The 27,277-nt window shown below is 50.9% G+C and overlaps 1 protein-coding gene across 2 annotated transcripts in view; it reads right to left on the bottom strand.

Moving 5' to 3' along the window:
* LOC116944102 (protein CBFA2T1-like) overlaps positions 1-27,277 on the bottom strand; it is an 81,174-nt gene that overhangs the window by 20,837 nt on the left and 33,060 nt on the right. For both annotated transcript variants that reach the window (XM_076068324.1, XM_076068323.1), the window contains exons 2-4: positions 7,510-7,675; positions 6,882-7,123; positions 283-372 (exon numbers count right to left, since the gene is read on the bottom strand). In XM_076068324.1, the coding sequence (XP_075924439.1) occupies positions 283-372; positions 6,882-7,123; positions 7,510-7,648 (471 nt within the window). In that variant the 5' untranslated portion in view covers positions 7,649-7,675. The remainder of the gene's footprint in view (positions 1-282; positions 373-6,881; positions 7,124-7,509; positions 7,676-27,277) is intronic.

Raw genomic sequence — 27,277 nt, 5'->3', positions numbered from 1 at the left:
AAACAAACTCAATATCGCAAGAGCGGCGATGCGACGCGAATACGAGTCACGGGCTGCTCGAACCCTGGTCGAGGTGAACCTGAGTGTTGCCGCTGTGATCACCGCGAGGTGCCGGGCAAAAACCGCTCAGCGGGCGGCAAAATTGATGGCCATCGTCGCTGTAATTTCAGTGGCGGGGGGGGGTAGGGGGCGGGCTGTGGCGATTATTGCTGTGTGTTTTACTATGTTATACAGGTAACAAAACAACTACTTGTGTTTTCGTGGCATGCGAGAGACGGGTACCTTTAAAAAGGGAATCACGAACGGGCGCAGAGGGAAGTTGGTCGCCTCCTGAAGTTTGGCATGGAACTCTTCAATAGACAGAGTCGAATTCTGAAAATGCAACCCAACACACGCACAGAGAGGCACACGCACGCAGGTTACCACGCTTGGCACCTCCGATTCGCACGGTTGGCTACGTACGGTGCGAAAGAAGTTCAACATGCAATGTACATAGGTTGTAACAAGAAATAATATTAATGTCCTCTACACAGGAAAGCTTCGACCGAATCTCAATTTTCAAGAGGGTCCTGCCTCGGTACGTTTGGCCGGCTCCGATTGGTTATCACACGAGGGAAATTTACTTTCTTCCCTGGAGAAGAAGCCCACTGAAAAGCTCACAGCCGGCACACGGCTTCCCGAACCGGCGTGCTGCACTGCCGCCTGCTGGAAAAAAGACTCGCGCTCCGCCGAGATCGGGAGCTCCACAAATCGGCGGCGTCACAGCCACCGCCGAGAGGGGTTATGCGCCGGGAGGGGCAGGGGGACCACCGCACGCCCGGCGAGTTCAGATCGAGTTCAAAGTCCCGGTGTCGCTTTTCCCGACTCCCCCCCCCCACCCCCCCCCCCCGGGGTCAACAAAACAAGAACCGTTTTGTTGGAGGTTAAATCGTGATCGTCCAGCATCTTTGAACCGGCTCCCGCCACGGCAATGTGGAATTTCCACCAATCAGTGCGACCGAGAGGGAAAGAGCGCACTGCCCCGATGCCCGCTTGTACTCTACGCTCGCGCATGATGTGCAGCATCGGATGCCTTTCAGCAGCTCCATGCCAACGTCGAGGTCTGCTGTAGGATCCCTCCATTGCTTTGAATTATTGACGACTATCATCCCATTCCATTCTACTCCAGCAAACGATGGCAATGTGGTCAGGCGCTAAATGCCAATGTCGGTCCGGTAGCAGAGGGGAGTTTGTGTCGTTGTTGCTGTTTCGTTCCCCGCGTTCCGTCGAAGGAGCGACGCTCAATTAAGCGCGCGCACACGGTGACTTTGACCAGACTCAGAAGTAACAGCGAGCGTATTCCGCCAAGGCTACACAACGCGTGCTCATGTACACACTAATTTTAGCACCGCTGCACTCTGATCCTGGCGAATCACGCTCATCAGTGGCAAGCGAGAGCCAAATTTAGCACGACTGCCCTGGCTTGACTCGGCTTAAAATGAATACCTGGTGGGTGTGGTTGTGCGGTCAACATGATCCTATTTGGCTATGACGGGAGATGTTGGTTTTTATATCGCACATGCGGGCACGGTGCTGTACTAGCGCGCGCGTGCGTATGTGTGTGCGTGCATGTGTGTGTGTGTCTTTGTGTGTGTGATCGTGCACGTGCGAATGTGCGTGCACCTAGCATGGCACAAGCGACGCGGTGACGTCACCGCCACTTAGTGGCGAATAGTGGTTGTTGTTGTTGTTGCTGCTGTGTGTGTCAGCGATGCGGGGAGCGGTAGTGTAGCGTTTAGCGCATTGCTCTACGAACCCGGACGACCCGAGTTCGATTCACGCTCACGGCCAACAGCAGTGACGATTATCTGAACCGGTCCTGGGCCTCCCCTTGTTCGACTCAGCCTCAAATGAGTCAAACTGGTGCGATGTGTAAACATCGCCACTAGGGAGACAAAGGCGGCCGAGCGTGGTGCTGGCCACCCACCCCCTCGTATGCCGTGCCGGCCTTCATAGGTGCTCGCTAACAGCACTTGCCCCAACAGTCTAGTAAGGCTATATGGGGGATCTTTAGTGAAGTGCTTTACGCTGGGGCAATCACTATTCACGCCCTTCGCGGTTCCGCAAATTGTCACGATTCAGGGTCACAGATTCCTCCCAAGCAATCATTTTTGTGTTTGTTATATTATGGTGACTATAGCTGCCTCTTATGACTGCATATATCACATTAACCCCATAATATAAAACGTTTACGACTAATACACATCACTTCTCACATTTACATTCAAAATCTTAAGCATCAATTGGAACCGCCCTGGCCCATTATCCCAGCCATGCATGCGGGTACCACAAACCTGTCTCTGGGCCTCCTCTAGGTTTACTCGGCCTTAACCCAAAGGACCCGTCGAGGCGTGCGAACGAGCCGCCGGTCTTGATAGGCGCACTCCCTTACGGCACTTCATTCGCCCCCCAGAGACTAAAAGGGGGGTGGGGAAGGGGGGGGGGGCGAACGACGCGGGGCCACCAGCGCTGACGAATCGGAGACGAGCGAACGACGGCCGGTCTTTGTGACACCGCACCGATGCTCGAGCGAATGGCGCTCGCGCGGGGCGCGTGTCCGGCATGCGTTCTCGCACGCCACCTACAGCACGCGCCACCTACAGCACGCGCCACCTACAGCACGCGCCACCTACAGCACGTGCCACCTACAGCACGCGCCACCTACAGCACGCGCCACCTGCAGTACGCGCCACCTACAGCACGTGCCACCTACAGCACGTGCCACCTACAGCACGCGCCACCTACAGCACGTGCCACCTACAGCACACGCCGCCGGCAGCACACGCCGCCGGCAGCACGCGCCACCTACAGCACGCGCCGTCAGTCTCGCAGGGCGCCGCCGCGCCGTCTACCGCTGCTCGCCATTGCCCCTGGCCCCCGCGTTCTGTCGCAGTCGGTCGCTATCCCGTGCGGGGGTTTCGCTCTCCGCTCCATTACAGTTTTTTGCACCCCTTGCCCCTCGGCGTGCGAGGGGCTCGCGACGCCGCCACTGCTTGGCATCGCCGATTAGGCGGCGAAGAAATAAGAATTGGCGGCGTGGGCACCGCGAGTGGCTGCGGTGGGAGGGGAGGGGGGCCAGGCGAGCGAGCGAGCGAGCGAGGGAGCGAGGGAGGGAGGGACGGATATACGATTTCACATCCTCGGAGCGGGAGGCAGATGGGACGGCACGTGAGCCCGCGCTCGAACACGCACGCGGCGGCCAGCTCGCAACGGGACACCGCGGACGCAAATAACCCGGACACGGCCAAAAGGGCCCGGTTACGTCACGGGCCAGCAGCGGCGTCTCCCGCGCGGCCAACCCGGCGATGGCCGTGGCGCTCGGCCGTAATCGGCCACCGGATTCGGTCGCGGCCGCTTCTCTAGGCGAGATTTGCGACGCGCGTATTGTTACGCTTCTACCGATGGACCGAGCGCTGCTTTGGAGTGTCAGCTGTTGAATTCTAAACGTAGCTTTCAACGCATCCACGCGTTGAAACATATACAGCGATCTACGTTTGGAAAATGATGGATCGAAAGGCACATTAGCACGTGATTTGCTTACGATTACCATATGTTATAAAACAATGTATTCTTAGGCACATGATGCGATGCATGTACCATGCAGTGAGTGCAGATTTCAAATGTGATCAATGAACAGCCATGTGCCAAGAGGAGCTATCACAGTCAAGTCTCAGCATCTCCCTGCACCAAGAAGCATTTGTGGCGGCACTCAACTTCATTGGCGGAACTGAGCCAATTGTGGAAATTCCAAGCCAGGGGCCACCTCGAGTAGCCGAAGTGGGATTTGACCTCACGACCTTCCGATATTGATCGTCCTCACCACTACCGCACCGGATCCCTGTGAGAGCAGAAGTCCTCTACTCAACAACTCCTCACATCCACTGGGCCCGGCCGACCACCGATTATCCTACTTCTACGGGTCGGCTACACCAGCTCGCCACAAATGTGTGGTTAACTCATTTCTTTAGAACGGCCTTTTTGTGTTTTAGTTGGTTGTCCTTCCCCCGCAACCTCCCATTCGCGTGGTTGGTTACGTACGGCGCGAAAGAAGTTTAATATACGTACATAACAGCAAGACTGAAGATAGAGAGAGGACATAACCTGAACAATGAATATCAAATATACACGGAGTTTAAAGATGTGTTCAAGATCAAGATGCCTTCACCATCATCATGGCTAAAAAGCCGGCGGTGATTCCACCTCCTCCTCGCCACCAAAAGGCTGCACCCTGAGTCGGACCCCGCAGCTACCGCACAGCAGGCGTGCAACCTCCGAGATCTTCCCTCAGAGTCTCCCACCATCGGCCTGTCGGTCTCTCCTTGACCTTGATCATCGAGCATGCCGAGACCACTCCAATGCCTGACCCGGTAACCGGTCCACCCCCGCATCCTGCACCACCCCAGCGGAACCATTTTTGCCGAAGCATGTCTACGACGCTTAGCTGTTCTTTGAACGGATGATTGCGTAGCTGCCACGAACTTCCCAGGTACCTTGGCTTAACTTTCAACAACCTCTTTTTTTGAGCTTAGTTAGGGGCCCAGCTCTCTGATCCGCACACCGAAACAGGCAGCACTCTCAACATCAAGTACATTTTCTTTACATTCAGACTCATCTCTCTTCCCTTCCAAAGTGGTTTCCGGAGTCCATCAAGCACCTGCCCTACTAAAGCACAACACCTCAGAGCCCACTGCATGACGGGTGCTATGTTTGCGTCCTCAAGGGTGTAACGTCTTGGCTGGCTGGGAGGTGTTTTCACTCGGAAACACGCCACTTCTGGACCACCACGGTTAACCCAGCACCACAGTCAGACACATTCAGACAAGGGTCTGTCACCTAGCACCATCGTTTTTTTTTTACTCTGTTTAGTTGTGAATACAAGTTCGTTGCTCTTTATACAACGGAGTTGCAGACTGGCCTGTGATAGTTTCTCGACAAAAGACTAACCGGATCAGTTTCTGATGCGATGTTTAAACAAGAGCGCTAGACCGATCTGTGATCGGATCTCTAGAAATCTGACAGACCGGTCTCTCTCTGCCCCTCTGCTCTCAAATTAGAAACTTGCTACAAATACCTCGGCCTCATTATCTACTCAGCGCTCACCTTCCACTTACACAATGACTATACGTGAAGAAAAAAGGGAAATGTTTTATACACGAAGGCTTTCGCGACCAATTTCATCCATAATATATAGGGAACGAAACAGTTACACTTCTCCACAAATCTGGCTGTGGCCTGATGAAGCTAGTTGTAATTACTGGCGAAACGTCGTACTCTAGTTTGTAAATGTTGTGGCCTGGCTCTCCAACACACCGGTGTGCTGCACTAGTGACGAATTGGCATGTTCTGTTTACGTGACAACCCTTACTAATTGGCCGTGTCGGGTGGTGGTGGGTTTAACGACACATTTATATATTTATGCGAACTAACCCAAAAGACCTGTATTATGGATGATATTGGTCACGAAAGCCAACGTGTTAAACTAACCTAAAAACTTGTTTTATTTTACCAGGTAAGGCCCACTGAGCTATTTCAGAAGTGACCTGGCCACAAAGTGATTGCTCAACGAAGTGGCTTATCGTGTGAAAATTATCGCAGCCAAATACTCTCAACGCAAATTTCCAAATGTTGATGGAAAAACCGGAGGACCCGGAGAATAATCCACACGACCAGGACTACAACATGCAAACTCCAAATATACAGGCGTCAGGGTTGGGATCGAACCCACAACCTCCTGTATACCAGGCAAGGGAGTTAACATCTAGCCGCTGTAGTGCCCAAACACTCTCCTTAATAAACTAAAGCCTCTTTATCATAAGATGCTCCTTACAGAGCTCATTGCTCTATAGAGCTTTGCTATAAAGCTAATATGACCTCTCCGGGAGTTATATACTGGGCGATCTTCATCCACAACGTTTTTTTTAATCCAAATCAACTCTCCATCCACAAGTGATAGCTCAATTAGGTGTCTTTTTACGTGGATATTTATAACAACCAAATCGTCTAAATGCACGTTTCTAAATGTTGATGGAAAAACCGGAGGACCCGGAGAATAATTCACACGACCACGACAAGAACATCCAAACTCCAAATATGCAGCAGGCATCAGGGTCAGGATCGAACCCACGACCTCCTGCACACCAGGCGAGGTAGTTGACATCTCCTAGCCATCGTGACGCCCAAGGTGAAGAAGTCAGACTGGCTGCAGAACCTTCTCTTCTTGTACACCACCCACAAACCTTGGAATGTCCCCAAAACCAATCTCAAGAGTTCACATTCACCTTCTCTAGACATGGTGTGTTTGCAGTATTACCTCTGCCAATGCTACAGCTCAGCTAGATTATGCCAGAGGGTGTACATAGTGTTTACTTACATATGGCCATGACGGGATATTTTGTTTCTTATTTATATCTAAGCACTATTAATTGTTTATTCGATTTGCAGGTGCTTCTGACGTGGGTTTCATGTTAGTTGGCACATTCCCACCCTACCCTGAAGCTGCCACCACTGCCGGCGGTCTTGGGCTGTGGTCGTCATTGCCAAAGAGCTGCTGAACTCAACGGCGGCCTTACTTGCTGATATAGTCTGAGTATGAGTCGGCTCTCTTCCTCTCTCTCTGCCTCTCCCTCCATCTCTCTACCTCTGTGTTTTGACTCTCCCTGCCTCTCTTTTTCTGTATCTATGTCCTTCTGCTTCTCTGCCCCTCTCTCTTTCTCTCTCCTTCTCTCTGCCTCTCAGCCTCTCCCTGCCTCTCCCTGCCTTTCCCGGTCTCTGCGTCTCTCCGTGCCTCTCTCCCAGCCGCTCTCTTTCCGCCATCGCCCCCAACCCCACGCTCTTCCACTCACCACGAGGCCCAGCACGAGCGTCCGCACGCGCTCGCCGATCTCGGGCGAGATGTCGGAGCCGAACTGCTGCAGCGTCGTGAGGAAGCGCTTGAGCTTGCTGAGCTGGCGGGCGCCGCACGCCGGCGGCAGCTGCTGATTGGCCAGCGAGGAGGAGGACGAGGACGCGGGGCCGTTGCCGAAGCCGTTGGGCGGGGAAGGGGCGCCGTTCATCCCCGGCGGAGAGTGGCCCACACCGTTCAGCACTGCGAGGAGAGAAGAGGTGGTGCGGGGAGGGGGGGGGAGCGAGAGGGAGGTGAGGCGGGATGAACGAGTGGGTGAAGGTGAGCGGGGGGTTGGTTGAGTGGTTGAGCGGGTGAGCGGCGGGGCGGTCGAGTGGGTGAACAGCAGGGTGGACGCGTGGGTGAGCGGCGGGGCGGTCGAGTGGGTGAACAGCAGGGTGGACGCGTGGGTGAGTGGCGGGGCGGTCGAGTGGGTGAACAGCAGGGTGGACGCGTGGGTGAGCGGCGGGGCGGTCGAGTGGGTGAACAGCATGGTGGACGCGTGGGTGAGTGGCGGGGCGGTCGAGTGGGTGAACAGCAGGGTGGACGCGTGGGTGAGTGGCTGGGCACCCGTGTGGGCGACTGCTCACTGCTCGTGGGCGTGAAGGAGCTGGCTCGGTTGATGCTCTGCGTGGCGGGGGGAGGGGGAGGCATGGCGGCTTGCGGAGCGCTGCGGATCGGAGGAGTCGATCTGGAGGAGGCCTTCACGTCCGAGGGGGAGTCGGGCATCCTGGTGCGCGCGGGACGGCAGGGCACCTGGGCAGAGGAGGAGGGGGCGACAGCACGCGGGCAGCAGCGTGGACCGCATGGTTAGCGAGCGCTGGATGCAATGCATTGTGGGTCTGAGTAGCGTCTAACTGCAACCACACCTTGAGATGTTAAAACAAAAAAAAGTGTTTACTTTCACCACAACGAAACAGCAACTGGTATTTTTTTTGGCCGAATTGGCCTAGGGGAGGCCCAGACCTGGGTTTCTGTTTTCCACGTTGTTGCGCATCTTTTATGGTGGTCCTGCTATAATAAGCCATTATTGCCACTGATACTCGCACACAATATTCCATAAACTTGAGGCTTTAGAAGTCAGCCTGTGTAGGCCTTAATAAGTTTTCACTCACAGCACCCAAACCAAGTCTAAATCAAAGTTAATTGAGGAATGCGAGGGTGTCTCCTGCACGATTGTTTGTGTACGTGCGTCTGTCTTTGTGTCTGAGCGCGTGTCTGTGCGTGTGTGCGCGTGTCTGTGTGTGTCAGCCTGTGCACGTGTGTGCGTAGATGTGTCCGCGTGTCATCGTATGGGAAGTGGTCGTGTAGTGGTTATCACACTGCAGTCGGTAACCACGACCAAAACTGGTGACGATCATCTCTGCCAGTCCTGGACCTCCCCAAGATCGACTCAGCCTAAAAGGAATACGCCTGGTGCGATGTGTAAACATCAAGACAAAGGGAGCTGCCGTGGTTCTGGCCACCCACTGCCTCGTGTGCCATGCTGGCCGTTATAACTGCTCGCTAACGGCACTTGCCCCAATAGTCCGCCGAGGCTATATGGGGGATCTCGGTCATTATCTTCGGGTCTGTTTGTGTGAAGCTCATATTTTTGTTTGCCCAACAGATGCAATTAAGCGCAATGCAAAAAAACCCCTTGCTTTTAAAACAGAAGTCAACACCTGCACAGCCCGATTCATTTCTGTAAAAATGCATCGTCGGCACAACAAGCCTAAATATTTCACTTGAAAAGGCATTCATTTGGGCGCAGCACTTGCAACACACGCTGCCGTATGCCTCCATTTGGCAAAAGGGACACGAAACAATGCGAACGACGATGGCGCACAGGCACGCAGTGGCAATTCCCTGCCAAGAGAAGGAATTTCGCTTACTGGGTGGGGCCTGGCTTGCCAATGTGGCTTTTCAATGGCAGTGAATGAGAGTTAATTATGATGCCAGTTGAACGTGAATGTGAATTGATGCAGACGGCCAATGTAGCACCGTAGTCGATAAGGGGTTACTTTTAAACGGTAGCGGCATTGCGCAGTGCTCACTTCTGGTGGCCTTGAGCGAGCGGTGGAAATTCCACATTCCCGTGTTTGGGGCCAATCTCTCCAACGGGTGGCCACTGTTGACTTACCACAGAGTGGTACGTTATTTTAACAGCCCCAAAGAGACGATGGGCTGGGGCTAGGGATTTTAAATTCACGATAATTTCATTACGGCAATCTAGCCATTGAACCAGGCTTTTACTATTTTATTTATTTATTTTAGATCCAAATAAAAATAAGGTACGAGAGAATCCATGCATGAAAATTGTTGCCCATGTCAATGAGTGCAGCAATGCTGGTGGAGTCTTCCGAAGGTTAGGGTGTGTGTGCATTCCAGCAGACTGCATGTATGTATATAGAACTTCTTTTGCGCCATACGTAGCCAACCGTGCTATTCGGGAGGTGTGGGGGAAAGACAACAAACTAAACACAAAAAGCAGTTCTCAAGATTTAAAAGTGCGAAACTCTCAGTGGCTTCCTAAAGCCGTGGTGGCTTCGAGACCGCTCGACTTACTTAAAGCACAGAAACCCAACCACGAAGTTGAACACATTAAATATGCATGGCATCGCACAAGGTGGACAGGTGAGTCAGACTTAAGTCGGAACCATCCTGAGATCCTGCGTTTGGGAATCCCATTGAAACACCCGCCACTTAGCGCAGGTGTCCTAAGTCGTGAGCTGGATGGACTAATCCAGTGCTTCTCAAAAAAAAAATTTTGTAAGGCCCAATGAGCTATGAAGCTCCTTTTCAGACGCGACTTGGCCAAAAACGATGATGCAACGAAGTGGCTTGTCACGTATGGTAGTTCATAGCAGTGGCCAAATGCTCTCAATGCATGTTTCTAAAGATGGAGGGAAATATCGGAGGACCTGGAGAGAAAAAAAAAATCCATGTGACCACGGGGAAAGAGCTACAAGCAAACTCCAAATATCCACAGCAGGGGATCAGGGTTGGGACCAAAGCCACGGCCTGATGAGTGTGATCCCCGGTGACACCGGTGGTCCGCAATGGTCCTCCAGGTAGTCCGCCGTGACCGTGATGCTTATACATTTTTTTCGGACATTAATATTTTTCTTATGATATTTAATTTAAAAAATGAGGTTAAGTAAACGACACTGATTAAACCACGCTTACCCTACAATCTAAATGCCCCCCACCCAAAAAAAACCTTTTCGCTGCATTCAAAAGAAAAATGATGTCGCAGTCATACTAATCATTTTGTATTACTGCTATTTAGAGATAAGTTTAATGCGTTTTGTCACCAAGGTTGGGGGCTGGGGTCTGTTTGGGTCCACGGATATGTTTGCATCGGCTGAGTAGTCCGCGGGGCCAAACAAAGTTTAAGAAACACCGCTCTAACTCGATCACCAACGACCAAACAAAAAATAGAAACTGCAAAGTGTCCTTGGCACTTAATTGAGCAAAGTCAAATGACTGCAATTTTTGTTGACGTAAAAAAAGAATCAGGGCAGCGAGGCAATCGTCCACCTTCTGGTTTGACGACGACACATCGGAGACCAGCTTGCTCATTCGCCGTTCGCGCCAACGATCCTAGCAGAGGCCGATTCGTTTGGTTTATTGTCCGACGCGGCCCTGCCGGCCTCTGTGGATGTCAGACGTCAATGGAGACCGGCCTGTGGTCTAAAGTAGAGCCACTCGCATGTGTGACTTGACCGTGCATCCATGAGCTATTGGATACCGTGTTCATTAAAAACAACGTAATTAAACAGAGGTTAATTAAAACCAGGTTAATTGTAACAGATGGAATACTGTAACAGGTTCACAGAAAACAATTAAGGGGATTTAAACTCTCACCGTGTTGAATTGATCACTGCCCTTTTTCAGAATTTTCTATAGCTATGCAAGAAAGGGCATTTTTCTAACCGCGGCTTATTGTGGCTTTACTCTGACCACCAAAAACTCCCCATGCAGATGAGCAAAGGGTGGGCACTTATCTCCACTGAAAACCACAATCCCGTGGTTACAACTCCATGCTTCTATGACGAGGTCAGTCTATCCATAGCACAGCTACTGCCGACTTGACACAGTTATCGAGACCGCGGAGAGGAAGAGACATGTGTTCTTGGTTCTTTCGGTCAAGTCACGTAGAAAGGAAATCATAAAATAATAATAAAATAAAAATAAAAACATAATAAAATAAAATTCTCACGACGTTTCAGCCACAATGCATTAGGACGCTGTCTTTCCGACAGCTCTGTTTCTTCACCTGAGGACGGCTGCGTGCGTTGTGGCCGAAACGTCGTGAGAATTTTATTTTATGTGTTTTTTACTTTTTTATTTCCCTTCTACGTGACTTTACCGAAAGAACCAAGAATATGAATCCCTGCAGTCACGAAAGCTTTAAATCGAAAGGAAGAAACGTGTTGACCCCTTAGCCGAGAATTAAACTCGCGCCCATCCGTTAGCGAGGCGAGTGCCTGAACAACCACGCCACTCGGCTGGTTTATGGTAGTTTGACCATCACCATCATCACGAGATACAAGGAGATATACAGGGACAGATATATTATCTGCTGATTTATTTTGCGATTTATATTCTTCACAACAGCGCTCATGATGATTTTGTGTTACGTATATCAACATCATCAACAGGCCGCTGTGCACATCTCCTTGATGAGTGGAAAATTAAAGACAAGGCACAGTAGTGCGACTGTGGCCATGCAATGCAAGCTACGGACCGTATCCTAAACCCGCAGTAGTCTGTGCTCCTTCAATGGACAGGAAAACTACTCAAGGAGAAGCACTCTCGTGGCTAGCAGACCTCAACATTGGCATTCAACTCCTGACCACATTGCCATCGTGCCCAAGAGCAGAGCAGCATCGGATGATCGCCATCAATAATTCAAAGCAACGAAGAGCTCCCCGAACTGCGCAGGCAGGGCCCTCCCGCGTGTTTGCGGGTCGTCATCGGCGCGATGTCCGACGCTTCGCTCCGTGTGCCGGGGAGCTTCTTCGGGATGCGGCGACGTCGTGGGACACCGTCCCAAGCGGCGCACGGCACCGAGTTACACGGCGCACCTGACAGCGCCTTTCGCTGCGCTATCCGTGTGAGAGATTCCACGGACGCGGTGCGAATACTTCACTTGCTGGTTGCCACCCAGTGAGCTTTAGTTGTAGGTGTATGCACGGATGTCAAAACTCGAACTGCACCAAGAGCTTTCGAAGCTTTGCAATAATCGGATTTGGGGAGTACGTCAACGCGCACACATTTCCCTCGCTGTACGCGGTAGTAGTAGTAGATGCGTTCCGAAAAAAGGGGCGCGCACAGAAAGCGAAACGGCACAAGACGGCTGCCTGCCGGCTCGCGCGTACAGCATACACACACACACACAATGTTTCCCCACGTCAGACCGCATAGCCGCGTGCAGAGTGAATACGAAGCGCATTACATAGCGAATTCTGGGTGGAAATACGTCAGCCGCCGTATATACAGCGCGAAATCGTACAAACCGAACCCCGCGTGGAGCGGGGCAAAACCTCGCACCTCCACTTTCGTACGCCGTCTCGCAGAATCCGGCGTCGTTAAATATCCGCCACGCGCGGCAAATCCCGAATTCTCTTCTGGCCCAGGGATTAAGGCAAACCTGCATTGGGCACGATGTAAGGTGCCCACCCCCTCCCCCCGGGGCTCTTACCTGGCCTAATGGCTGAGCCAGGTGTTGCTGCCCAGCAGGGACGGGGGAAACGTTTCCTCGGTTACAGCTGAAGGAAACGGCAGATGCTGATGTTTGGTTTTTGCGGACAGGGCAGCTGTGTCTATGAAACGGCAAACAAAAGGGCTTTCATTCGGCACCGGCGCTGCCGCACTGCCGCGCCGCCAGTTTCAATCATTTATTTAAATAGCCTAATGCCGTATTGTAATAGACAAACCTCACCTAGTCGCCTCTTTGCAAATAGTGGGAAGATGAGCCCCCTCTTTTTCTGCAATTACACTGGAGTGGAAGGTTTATTGTGTTTTTCCGCTGCAAAACCGCGTCTGTGTGCAACGCAGACGCGCCCGGCAGGTCGAGACCACGCACGTCCATTAAGCCGTCGCCCTACACAGCACACGCGACGTGCACATCGTTGCAAATTGAGATTCGGTTTTTTTTTTTTGCCAAAAACTGGTACATCGTGCGATTTGCAAATGCAGAGGTGGGGGGGGGGGGGGAGTGGGGGGGGGGGGGGGTTGCGGCGGACGACGCACGGCTCACGAGGAAATTTTTTAAAACATTTTTATTTGTTTACAATAAAAGGCGTAAACCGGGTGACGGGCGATGTGCAACGCACGCACCACGGATGCCGGCGGATTTTCTGCGAATTGCCGCGAGGACAGACGCGCCGTGGATATAGCTCTCCGCGCGAACAAAGGCGGCGGCCGCGTCACGCGCGTTCAGAGACGCTGCTCCCGCGGCCGTCTGGAACGCTCTCCCTTCCGATATGAGGAAGTCACTGGGAGCTACGATACACTTTGAAGTCGTCGTCATCATCATCATCATCTAGATTGAACACTAATTTCTTTAGAGCTGCTCTCTGTGCTTAGTTTGCTGTTCTTCCCACCCACCCCCCGTACCCCCGGCACCTCTGATTAGCACGGTTGGCGACGTACGGTGCACGACTGAAGATCAACATGCGTACATGCATAAAAACATCAGATCGGTTACAAAAGGAGAGAGGGGGGCCCCCTCTGGAAAACTGGCTCGTTTGCTTATGAATATATATGTATGTGTATATGTAGATATTTTCCAGTGGTGGTATATTCCATAAACAGTATATAAAATGTGTATTTCAATACAAATGTTTGTATAGATATTAAATAATATTTCTACGTGAATATTGTATATATGGGTCATATTTATTGTACTATCATTGTGTTTACTGCTCTAGCGTGATGATTTATATTCGCTTTATTATTATGTTTACATGTACGCATTTGCAACGATATTTTAATGTTTTTTGTCAATAATAATTAATAACAATTTTCAGCCCTTTGTGAATGCATGGGTGGTTGAGTGCCTCTCCCTAATACGGCGAGTTCACGGGGGTGGGGGGGGGGATTGTTTAACCATACTTCACCACACTGGTCAGTGCAGATAATGGAGAACGGTGTAGCACAGGACACAGCTTAGACTGTGATCCTCTGCTGGGGATTATAAACTCGTGTTGATTCTACACGGCATCTGGGTCGGTGACACCATGGCTAGAGCACGCCGTGCACAATCGGAAACATGTCAACTTCAAATCTCGGCCCGCAACCAATCCTCCATCGTCAATAAAAATGAGTAGGCACTTCACGCAAGATAAACCTGTGCTCAACCTATAGAAGAGACTGGCCTCTGCCGAGAGAACGTCGAATTCCCACCGCTTGCTCAGGGTCGGCAAGGGAGATGGCCGGAATCAGAATAGTTATTCAGACTGGAGAAAGCCGATGAGACACAAAGGTCTTTTTCACAGATGTCCAGATGACCGCATGCCCTGCCGCGTTGGAACGGAGCAGCGACGCTCTCGAAGTCTGGCTGTGCGCTTCGGAGCGGACGCCTTTCCTGAGTGAACCCAGGCTCCCGAGTGAGGTCAAGTGCAGGAAGCTGCAACATCTCAGATGCGTGGCCGAGATGAATGGTGAATCGGCATGCCGAGGATCGTGGCGGAGGAGGAGGAAACTCTGCAAGGGGCGAGGGGAAGAAGAGGACGGAGGACACCTCGATCTGACTCGAAGTTTTGACAACAATCGCTGGACAGGATGGAAGCCGTCCCCACCTGAAAATACTCGGTGATGGACAGGGAGAAACGGCGGCAGCACCGCCACTGTGGCTTGGAGGTGTCAGTGAAGGACGGAGAAGCGGGAGCGTGCGAGCGAGCACGCCCGAGAGGGCCCAACATCTGCACGAGCAGCTGTCGCTCGCGACAGCCACACCCGGAGAGCGGGGAGTTCGCACCGCCAGCCTCGGTCATCCCAGCGCCCCCCCCCCCACCTCTCCCCCCGCTCGCCCCCCCCCCCCCCTCTCAAGGGGGCCACGGCAAACAACAGCTGACGGCGGTCACGGGACAGGACATGGCGACATCTCAAATGCTCAGGGCAGCTGTCCATGTCTCTCTCTCTCCCCTGCCGGACCCGACTAAAACACCTCTCACCACCACCATCACCCAGCCCCCCCCCCCCCCCCCGACTGTCTTGCACTCCAGCCATGTTGGGAATCGATTCAAATTTAGCACAGTGACACTCGCGCGCAAGGTATTATAAAGGTCTCTCTGCACAGTCTGGGCTGAATCGAACCAGCTACCACGTAGCCACGGCCGCTGCCCGCAGTGTGGCAATACGCCTGGGATGGCAACGCTGCGTGGCGACCGTCACATCTCCCCGCACGAACAGGGACGCCCCACTCCCTTCAGCGCCACAGGCCGCAGGGCACGTGTTGTTAGCAAGCGCCTATTAAGATTGGTGGAGAGGCGCTTTGCGTGATGGGAAAAAAAAAAACGAGTGGTTCTCCCGAGGGTCGGTCGCTCGAGTTGTAAATGTTGTGGGTTTATACTCTCCGACACACCGGTGCGCTCAAAGTAGTAACCGATTGGCACGTTTTGTTTACATGACAAACCTTACTAATTGGCTGTGTCGGGTGCCGGCGGTGGTGGGTCAACGACACATTTATATTTAAACCTTTATTATGAGTGTAATTGTCAACTCGAGCTCTCAAACGTTGGCTGCTGTGGCCAGAACCTTCTGCACCGTCACTGATGTTAACGCACCACATCTCGTTCAAGGCTCCATTGACCCCCCCCGGTGTGGGAGGTGGGGGGGGGGGGGCCCAATCGCGGGTTAATTTACCGGACCGGACCGTCCGTCGGTGGAGATGTTTCCAGCAGCACGGAGTTGGCGGACGGGCGGCCGCCCGTGTTGGTGAGCGGCACAGCGAGCGAACGGCCACGGCGGGGGTGACCCCAACACCAGCTATTCCTGGAGCCGCGTCGATGAGCGCCCCCACCACCCCCCCCCCCCCACCCCCCGTTTCTATCCCGATATCGAGAAGGAGCTCCCCCCACGTAACGCTGAGCTAATCTTTTAACCAAAGTTAATCGTGGGCAAGGCAGCGTGGTGGAGTTGCGGGTGGATGCGCGCTTTGGAATTACACTGAGAGACCGACAGAGGAACGCATGGATCAGGGAATGTGCACGAGTTGGAGGCATATCGACTAAATAGTGAAGTGGGCTTGGGCAGGACACGTCATGCCTCGAAGGGACGATAAAACTAAAACTAAACTATTTTTTATTTTACCAGGTAAGGCCCACTGAGCTATATGTAGCTCTTTTTCAGAAGCGACCTGGCCACAAATGATAGCCCAACGAAGTGGCTTATCGCGTGGAAATGTATAGCAGCCAAATACTTGAAACGCACGTTGACGCCAAATTGCGGAGGGCAACACCGGAGAGCCCGGATAAAAATCCATGTGACCACGGGAAGAGAGACACGCAAGCTCCAAATATATAGGCGAGGTCGTTAACATCTCGCCGCGTTTCAGCCATCGGATAGAACTGTACACATTGCAGTCTTCAGACACTGCACAGGCGAGGCCAGGTTAAGTGAACAAAATTATATATTAGTCTACAGTTCAAAGAATTCGAGATTTTTTTTTGTAGAAATGAGAAATCAGTTAAATCGCAAGTGAATAAAACGTGGACTCGAACCCAGGCAATGAGCTGTGCTGGCTCAGTGCGCTGACACGTGGATTTGAATCGTTGCGTTTCCGTTATCACAGATATAACCCAGGTTGTTCAACTGCGTTCGTACTGTGAAGAGACTGGCCCTTTGCCATAGAAATTAGGAATTTCTGATTAAAAAAAAAAAACGTTGTTTCGGATCGATCCATATGTCAAGGAGAATTACGTAATTTATATTTACATCACTTCTGCGCTTTTCCCCCCAAAATGTGGTGAAATGTGGCATCAGGTGATGCAACCTGGCATGAAGCCACGTTCAACTGCAACATGATGTAAATGATTCAAAAATCTGAAGAAAAATAAGTCCAAATTGTCTTCTGCATATTTTTATTCGAAGCTCATCCCTAGTTTGGAGACACTTTGACGTGAATGCAGCGTGGAAGAGATCATGTATTTGGCGTGGAGCCGTTGTTGCTGTTGCCGACTCTGCTGAACCCAGGGGCACGTAACCCGAACGCACGGTAGATGGTGCTACGAACAAAACATCCGACAGAATTCCACGAACGTTCCAAAACGCTCCGCCACCTCCGCACGTGGAGACGGCACGTGGCGTCACCTGACCTGACGTGGCGGGGGTCTCAATACGCAATATCAGCATGAACCAAAGCGCCATTCTCGTTGAAAGTTGATTTTCATTTGTTGCACGGGCGTCGGGCCCCCGTTTAGCCGGTTGCCCGGCTAATTTACAGAGGGAGACCCGTGGTACGCGGGCACAGCGACGTCGACAACAAACGACGAAAACAAAAGACAAAAACATGAACAAACGAAACGCACGCAACTCAAAAACGGTGCAAGCGTGTTATGAATGTTCGGTGCAAGCGCACGTGAGCTCTATACTGTATTTGAGTCCAGCGGCGATGTAAACACATACGCGCGGATCGAAAAAGACAATTACAGCACTAATTGGCTGAAAGCGGGGCGCCACGGTGGCGAGATGTGAACGTCCTCGCCTGGTATGCAGGAGATCGTGGGTTCGATGCCAACCCTGATGCCTGTATATTTGGAGTTTGCATGTTCTCCCCGTGGTCAAATGGATTTTTCCCCAGGTCCTCCAGATTTTCCCCTCCACACTTGGAATCAACATCACGCGTTTAGAGTACTTGGCTGCTATAAATTTCCACATCATGGTGATAAGCCACTACTTCGTTGGGCTATCATTTGCGATAGCGAGGTTCGCTTCTGAAAAAGAGCTTATATAGCAGCTCAGTAGGCCTGATCGCCTGGTAAAATAAAAAAAAATAGTTGATAGTTTAGTTAAAATTCAAAGATGGGTGCTTTAAGGGAGAGACTGGGTCCAGCCACAGGCACGTGGAGTGGAGATGAGGCGATTTATAAAAAAAATAACATACTTAAAACGGTCGCAGCGCACATCATAGACTGCACTTAAAATTAAAGAGGAAGGTTTAAAATTTTCAAGTGCTGGAAAGGTTAATTTTTAAAAGTAATCTGCGACTACCGGTTTACACCCGAGGCTTCAGAAGTCGCGTAATTCGAACGTCTATTTGCGACGTTCAAAAGTCTTGGAACACAAATCAAGACACCGATGTATTGTATTTATGTTAACAGGCACTCTTGTAAGGCAACTGCTAAAACTGCGGCGAGATCAAAGTGATGAAATATTATCAGGTATGACGTACGGATTGGAATCGTGGGACATTGACAGAGAAAACGGGAAAAAAATCAGAAAAGTTCACAAACTAGCATCAGAATCAGAATCTTTATTTAGACTGGAGGAATCCGATCATCTATGAAGCTCTTTGTCAAGGATTTCCAGTAGGGTCGGGTGAGCAAGTTAAATAAACAAAAAGTTGAATAAAGGACACACGAGTAAGATGGAGAAAAGTTAAGCAAGACAAACAAAAAAAATACGTTCATAATAAACGTTTTTGGGTTAGATCGCGTTACTTATAAATGTGTCGTAACCCTCCACCACCCGACAAGGCCAATCAGTAAAAAAGTGTCACGTTGACAAAAGACAAATAGTTCACTGCTTTAGCCCACCGGTGTGTTGAAGAGTGAATCCACAACATTTACAATTTTTGAGTACGACGTTTCGCTGGTAATGACATCCAGCATCATCGGGCAATTCGCCATCTAACCCAAAAACGTTTATCATGAATAATATTGGTCGCGAAAGCTTACGTGTTAAAAAAAATACGTATAAATAAAGCATGCAAGTACAAATTGCACTGGTACACACATTTCTGCTGATTCGTCAAGAACAAAGGCAATGGTGGGCAAGGCAGCGTGGTGGAGTGGTGGTGGGGAGGTGCACGCTTTGGAAATACACTGAGAGACGGACAGAGGAACACATAGATCAGGGAATGCGCGGAAGTTGGATGAGGCATATCGACTGAAGAGTGAAATTTGGCTTGGGCATGACACATCGTGACTATAAGGGACGATAAAACTAAACTGTAAACTATTTTTTAGTTTAGCAGGTAAGGCCCATTGAGCTATATGGCTCTTTTTCAGAAGCGACCTGGCCACAAATGATAGCTCAACGAATTGGCCTATCGTGTGGAAATGTATAGCAGCCAAATACTCTAAACGCACGTTTCTCACTGTAGAGGGAAAACCCCAGAGGACCCGGAGAAAAAAATCCACGCGACCACGGGGAGAGAGACACATGCAAACTCCAAATATACAGCAGCAGTAGCAGCAGGCGCCAGGATCGGGATCTAACTGACGATCTCCTGCACACTAGGACTGAACGATTTGGGGAAAATATCTAATTGCGATTTTTCTGACAGATATTGCGATTGCGATTTGATTTGCGATGACATTTTCTCAAGTCAAGCTTCAGTTCAATATTCACTGTGTAATAGATTTAAAACATGTGACGGAGCATTACCACGTGATACCATCAACATATACACTGCTCTATATATTATCATGCAAGGATGAGAACTTAAAATATATGAATTGCTTCCAATATGTATTTATTTAAATGTTTTAATTGAAATAAAACCACAGCAAGACAATTTGAAATTTACTTGCTGTGGTTTTCACACCTGATGATGATTGCTTGTGTTGCAATCGAAACTTCGTGAGAATTTTATTGTTTTATTTTTTATTATCGTATTATTTCCCTTCTACGTGACTTTACCGAAAGAAGCAAGAATATGAATCCCTGCAGTCACGAAAGCTTTAAATCAAATTTCATAGAACCATTGTTAAGTTAAATAATAAAAGTTATAATAATAAAAGCAATTCCAATAAGTAAATCGGCCTTTTCAAATCGAAAAAAATCGCAGCCTTTGCGATTTGCGAATCGCATTGTTTCAAATTTGCGATTAATCGATTTAAAGATCGATTCATCGTTCAGCCCCCACTGCACAGCAGGCAAGGGAAGTTCTCGCCACTGCAGCGCCTCTGTTGAGGGGCAGCTGAGGCTGACGTGACGACAGTGCCTGCTAAGGGAGGGATTTGTTTTTTAATTGTCAGGTGCCCGACGGATCATCGCACTGCCACGAACGCGCACTTGCTCAACTCCTAGCGTTAGCCCAACACTGTCGCCAATACGATTTCCTCAAATTGAATTACTTCATTTAGAGATGCGTTGTTATTTATAAACGCGTTTAAAGAAATCAAGCGCCGTGATGGAATCGGATTATCACAAACAACCTCAACAGTCATCATACAAGCCAGGTCGAAGTTTCTCACTGGATTATTTTCTAGAATGCTTGCAAGGCTGCTGGCTTGGATTTGAGATTATTGGCACAAAGCACTCGACTACAAAGTGCACGCATTTATAATAATAATCGCGTAACAGTTGTACTCTACATTCGTACAATTCCATGAGAACGGGGACAAGAAGGGAGAGGCTCAAACACGGCGAGATGGATGTGGCGAGCCAAAATAATTCCTGGAGCTAGCGTTCCGGACCACTCCGGCTGAAACGGAGCGACGCACGCGCTCACACACACTCTAACACTCACTCACACTCACTCTCACACACACTCACACACACTCACACACACTCACAAAGATCCCCCATATAGCCTTAACAGACTGTAGGGGCAAGTGCTGTTAGCGAGCACCTATGAAGGCCGGAACGGTACACAAGGGGGTGGGTGGCCAGCACCACGCCCGACCGCCTTTGTCTCCCTAGTGGCAATGTTTACACACCGCACCAGGTACTCATTTGAGGCTGAGTCGACCTAGGGGAGGCCCGGGACCGGTTCAGATAATCGTCACTGGTGTTGGCCGTGAGCGGGAATCGAACCCGTGTCGCCGGGTTCATAGCGCAGCGTGGCGCTAACCGCTACACTATCGCTCCCCACTCACACACACTCACACTCTCACACACACTCTCACACACACTCTCACACACACTCACTCACACTCACTCACACACACTCTCACACACACTCAGATGGCCATCACAACGCACGGCCTGGCTACTCCGCAATCTGTGAGTGTGTGGTCACAGCAATGCACGACTGGGATGACCCCTCGAATTAGACGACGAGACGGGGCCACGGTTTTAGATTTAACGAGAGCAAATGGGGAACGGTATTCATTTGCTGCCAAATGCTACCTGAGTGCCCACAGCTGAGCTCTGTCACCCTCCCACCTCTCCCCCACAACTCCCCCCTCCATCCTGCAACCCAGGATCCATCCAGCCCGAGCCGTAATTGCTATTTGAGAACGGTAGGTTGACACACGCGGGAATTAAAGAGCTTGCACTGTTCGTGTTTGTCAAGTGCTTGTTTGCGCTGAATGCGAGCAGCCATCTGGACCATATTTGATGAAGCACACGGAGAGGGGGTGGTGGTGGGGGGAGCTGACGGGCGACGGACAAGAAAAAAAATCGATGCCAGTTTCTTTATTAAATCCGGCGGCTCTATGCCAGCAAACGGCGGAGATGTTATTTCTGCGTGGTGAAGGTGGCCGCCGATGCTGAAGCTCAGCGGAGGATGCAGGCGGTGTGCAGGCGGTGGCCCAGGGGTGGGCTGGACACTTCTGTTCGACTCACTCGCCACCCGAGGTTCTAGCAGGGAGGTTTTTTATATGGCGGGATGTTGTTATATGGCCCCCGTATTTGGTATTTTCAAAGTAAGGTGATCCGATTTCTTGATTACATTCATATGCTTTGAATAGAAAATAAAAAAAGCCATTTGGTTGATATAACCTTGGGAATGACAGCGCTCTGCTGCGACTGTGAGGCTTGTGTCTTGGTGCGTGCGTGGACTTGCTGCTAAGGGGAGCGGTAATGTAGCAGTTAGCGCGCTGCGCTATGAAGCCGGCTACCCGGGTTCGATTTCCGCTCATGGACAACACCAGTGACGATTATCTGAACCGGTCCCGGGCCTCCCCTAAGTCGACTCAGCGTCAAATGAGCACCTGGTGTGTCTCCTCACTCGGGAGACAAAAGCAGCTGGGCGTGGTGCTGGCAACCCACACCCTCGTGTGCCGTGCCGGCCTTCATAGGTGCTTGTTCACAGGACTTACCCCAAAAGTATTTCAAGGCTATGCGGGGGGATCTTTGTCTTGGACTGCTGCTGCTGTTCTCGTAAGCACCCAAGCTGCATCGTGAAACCATTTTGGGGACAGCCTGGTGCAGTGGTAACACCGATGCCTCACTGTGTTCCGTTCTTAAATGAGTCACTTTTCTTATTTGGAATGTGTACGTTCTCCCCCTGTTCTGCATGGATTTCCTCCGGGTTCTCTGATTTCCTCCCATGGTTAAACAACAACAAAAAACACCACAGTGTAACAGGTATTGGCCAACAACACCCCAACGCTGAAACAATTTCACACTGAAAATTACCAAATTTTGGATTGAACGCATTCACGTCACCCCCTACTGCGGAAAGGTGGCAGGACCCTCCTGAATACGAGCACATTGAGACTCAGTGCGGCTTTGGTGGGGTAAACATGCAGAGCAGTAATAATAATAGTAACAATACATTAGAAAATGTGATTATCATACAAATGCCATGATAATGAGATTACATACCGAGTAATGCTGTACGACATGATTACTGGGAGCTGCCAATAGTAATCTGATTACAGTCATCATAATGCAATATACGGTATGGATTATGACTGCAAAAAGGCTACATAATGAAAACTGCATAACTATGAAGATACTTACAGTCCTAATTCAATATTAGCAAAACCTATACATTAAAATATATCGGTCTCAACATATTACACAATTTTAAAATAATTTTAAGTTGCATATATGCTTTAAAAGTTATCAATGGTAAAAAAACAGGAATGCAGTGTGGGCATAGGTTAAGGGATTTTTTTTTTACTCAAACAATAAATGGGTCGGCTCATCCCCATTGGTGGCCCAGAGCCAGTGCTTGAATTCCACATTCCCATGGGAAACTGAACTACAATTAAACAATTTTAGATTTTACCAGGTAAGGCCCCACCAGAGAAAAATCCACGTGACCACGGGGAGAGAGACACGCAAACTCCAAATTTACAGCAGGCGTCAGGGTCGGGATCGAGAACCACCACTGCAATCAGATGAAGCCGGGCAGTGGTGGCTGCGCACGTGACCTGTAAACCAGCGCTGGAGGTGAGGGTCGGTGGATCGCCGCACAAATTCTGCGAAACTCCCTTCCCGTGCGCACCGAGGAGGTGCCCGTACTCTGGCTCGCCGGGAGATGGCGGTACAGTAAAGTGTGGACTACTCTCCATGTGGTCCATCTGTACGGGATCGAGTGTTGCTCCCTCGCACGTGTGGGGTTTTTTTTTCCCCCCCGAGCACTCCAGCTTCCTTCCAATGCGTATAAATTTGCTGAAATCATCTTAATATATGCGCCTCCGTGTTTGTGGATTGCGCAGCATCGTGTGATGCAGTTGCATAACTTACGCTGTATGTAAAAAAAATATATATATTACTGATGACCCCACAAAGCAATACTGATTTTATTGACTCTGGGGAGGTTATGGGCTGCGGCAATCCTTGACCATGATTTGAACTCGCGACCTTACGACTGAGTTTGTGCTCTCACCACCTTCCCCCAGACATCGGTGCTTGTCGCCTCCCTGCCCCTGTTCACGTATAGGGGCTTCAAGCCCTCTGGTTTTATTCTGCCTATGACTGACTGCTTTTCCCTGGAAAATAAACATGCCTCCGTGTTCATACTCCACTTTGAGATGCAGCCGCACTTAAAGACTCTACGTAAGTCCACACATTGCTTTGTGTTGCACGGTCACGGGACCGTCCAGCCGGGTACGGGCGATATCACGATAGCGACAAACTGTAACGCTGCACCGACAATCGTGGTGACAATTCACCGGAGCAAAATTACATACTCGTGAGAACAGCAACGGCGGCGGCAGTAGCGGCAGCCGGCAAGTAACGCGGCCCAGATAACAATAACAGCGGTGGCAAGGAGCGAGAAAGGATCGAAGCCGTAACAACCGAGCTTCGAGTTGATTTCTGACGAGGTGCAGATGTTGTTTGAGAGCTTGCCACTTCGTGGCCGCGCCTGATCAAGGCACCTTTCCGGCAGCAAACAAACCCCGAACACCACAGGGCCCCCCCCCCCCCCCGCCAACCCCCCCAGGCTCCTTGCAACGGGCGACCAGCGCACTCTGACCCCCGAAGCTCGCAGCCTCAGGAGGAGGGGGGAGCGGGTGGGAGCGGGGATTGTGGTGCATGGGGCTACTGGAAGGGGCAGGGGAGGGGGAGGAAGGGGGGGGGGGTCGCGGTGCAGGCAGGGGGGGGGAGAAAATGTCTACCGTTATTTCTCACTTCCTCCCCAAGGTCAGCAATTAGAGCAGTGGAGCGCGGAGCAATGAGCAGAGTCAAAAAGCAGCAGCAGCAGCGGCGGCGGCGGCGGCAGCCAAATGACCGTGTATCACGCACAAGACGGCGGAGATAGGCGGGTGTGTGCCTGCGTCTCTCTCATAGCCAGCGCAGTCAAAGTGTCTGACCCCTGAGCCAGCCTGTCCAGATGGCAACCGCCGATGGATTCACAGAACGTGTGGTACTCGGGAACACTCATTTTGTTGATGTGCTCAGTGAGGCCCCCAAACTGTGCGAGTTGAACTCGGACCAAGCGAAGCATCCCATGTACGTACGTTGAACCTCTTTTGCAACCTACGTAGCCAACTGTGATAATTGGAGGTGCGGGGGAAGGACAACAAACTAAAAACACAAAAATCAGTTCTAAAGAAATTCGTGTTCAATCTAAATTATATAAAAGCGCATAGCTCCAGCGGCCTCCTAATATCGGAAGGAAGAGCGTTCCAGACGGCCGCAGAAGCGCATCTGAAAGTGAGCGATGCAGTGGCCGCCGTCTTTGCTGCGAGTATGACCGGGGTTGGCATGATGCTCATCGACGAGATCAGGCAGCTCCACCCCGCAAGTTATAATTGCGAGCGGTCACGGAATGCAGGCAGTAAAGTATCGTGTGCTCGCATCGTCGTCCTAACATCCGCTCTTCCTGTTACCCGCACCTTTAATCGAGCCACAGAAACTTGTTCTGTCATTTGCGGGGGGCTGGGGAGGAGGGGGTTGTCGCGGATAACATGAGGCGTCCACCAGAAATTGGCAACACATACGTCCTAATATCCGCATTCGTTTGCGGGGTGGAACAAAAGGAAAGAAAAATAGATGCAACAGAATAAACTATGAAGCAGTGCGGCTTTCGTGGGTAGTCAGATGACTCGGCCACCTCTACCACAACAGCGTGTTCTGGTTTCATGGACGCTTCTCCGAGTGGCTGATGGTGCTGTAGGGAATGCTGCAGTGGCTGATGGTGCTGTCGGGAATACTGGAGCGGTTGACGGTGCTGTAGGGAATGCTGCAGTGGCTGATGATGCTGTCGGGAATACTGGAGCGGTTGACGGTGCTGTAGGGAATGCTGCAGTGGCTGATGATGCTGTAGGGAATACTGGAGCGGTTGACGGTGCTGTAGGGAATGCTGCAGTGGCTGATGATGCTGTAGGGAATACTGGAGCGGTTGATGGTGCTGTAGGGAATGCTGCAGTGGCTGATGGTGCTGTCGGGAATACTGGAGCGGTTGACGGTGCTGTAGGGAATGCTGCAGTGGCTGATGATGCTGTAGGGAATACTGGAGCGGTTGATGGTGCTGTAGGGAATACATTCTGCTGGAATTGAAGGGACCTACACACTCGTGCGGTGACTCCAGCGAATAAAAAAAAAAGAACTAAGTTATTTTCGTAGGTAATGAAAAAATCCACGAATGGAGCCACCCCTCCGACAGACGTGCGGCTAAAGGGGGCCGGAGGTTTCACGCACGGCGTAGGAGCATTAGTAAAACGCGGGACAAAAAAGCCTTCGCTCAAAAAGAATCTTCTCATTAATGATCCGCAGGTTCACGTCCAAAGGCGAGTCGGCAGCATGTGCTGCAAATTACCGGGAAGTGCAGACAGAACATAAATAAACAGCGGCTCGCTGCAAGCTTCCACGAGCCGCCTCGCACGGCGACGCAGGCTGAAATGCCTACGTAGTGGTGCTTTGTTGTTGTTGTTGCCCTCGTAAAGATAACGTCAATGTCAAAACAGTCAAAGTGTCTCCACTACGTTTAAAGGGGGGGGGGGAAGGGGGGGTGCCACTGGTCGAGCAAAATTCCACATTCTTACGGGAGGGGCTCTGGCGTGCCAAAGGACAACCCCCACCCCCCCTCCCGCTGCACCAGTCTGACGAAGTGGGACTTCGGTTTGTCTCACTCGCCCCACAATTACGGCGGAATGTCACGGCAGAGACGGACGAGGAACGCGAGGAACGCGAGGATCGCGGGACACGGGGCAAGGTACCGTCGTCAGATTGACCGTGAGGAAGAGCCTGTCGGCTCAGGAAGGACAAGCCGCTCGGAGGGACGACGGCCAGCGCTCGAGAAGAGTGATGGAGCAAAACGGGCAGCACACACGCGGGAGGGACGTCTACTGGGGAAATGGAGCGATGAAATCAGCTCGTGTGCAGCAGCGAAACGGGTCGCGCGTCCCGCGAGGGATGTCGATGGGTTTGGGGAGGCCTCCATCCAGCGGTGGGTAAGATTAGGGCTGATCACGGTTCATGCTGACGATGACCTCACGAAACCCAAATGGTACAATTCACAACGTTCGAATTTTCTAATTGAGTACCCTCTGACAGCTCCTGCTCAGCGTGGATCTGTGCGGCCGCAAGCCAGGACACTCCCCCACCCCCCCCCCCCCCCCCCGTCTGAGTTTCTACGATCAACTTTCACTCTCTCTATTGTCCTGCATTGCAATTTTTGTTTAAACACTTGTCCAGGTCCGCCCGGCGGTGGTGGAAACAATGCTCTGTTATGACCATGATGATGATGGCTACGATGATCGGAACACTGAGGATGGTGTTGATTCTAAGGTAGATGATAATGATTAACATAACCGATGATGATGATACTAATAATGGTGACAGTGATCGTTGATGGCGATGATGATGACGATACCTGTGATAATATGAAAGCTGATTATGAAGATGATGATACTGATACCGATAATATGAAAGGTGATAATAACGATGACGACGAAGATTATGATGATTACAATCATGAATATAACGATGATCATTTTATATTATATTTGACAATCACAATTGCCTTCACACTTTTCACACAACCAAAGGCGCAATGGTGGCCAGATGATAACTACC

This window comes from Petromyzon marinus, chromosome 20 (assembly GCF_048934315.1).
Source record: "Petromyzon marinus isolate PM22_M1 ecotype Great Lakes invasive population chromosome 20, UKy_Petmar_22M1.pri1.0, whole genome shotgun sequence".
Lineage (NCBI taxonomy): Eukaryota > Metazoa > Chordata > Hyperoartia > Petromyzontiformes > Petromyzontidae > Petromyzon > Petromyzon marinus.
Note: the sequence above shows the minus strand (reverse complement) of the source record. Positions and strands in the feature narration are given on the sequence as shown.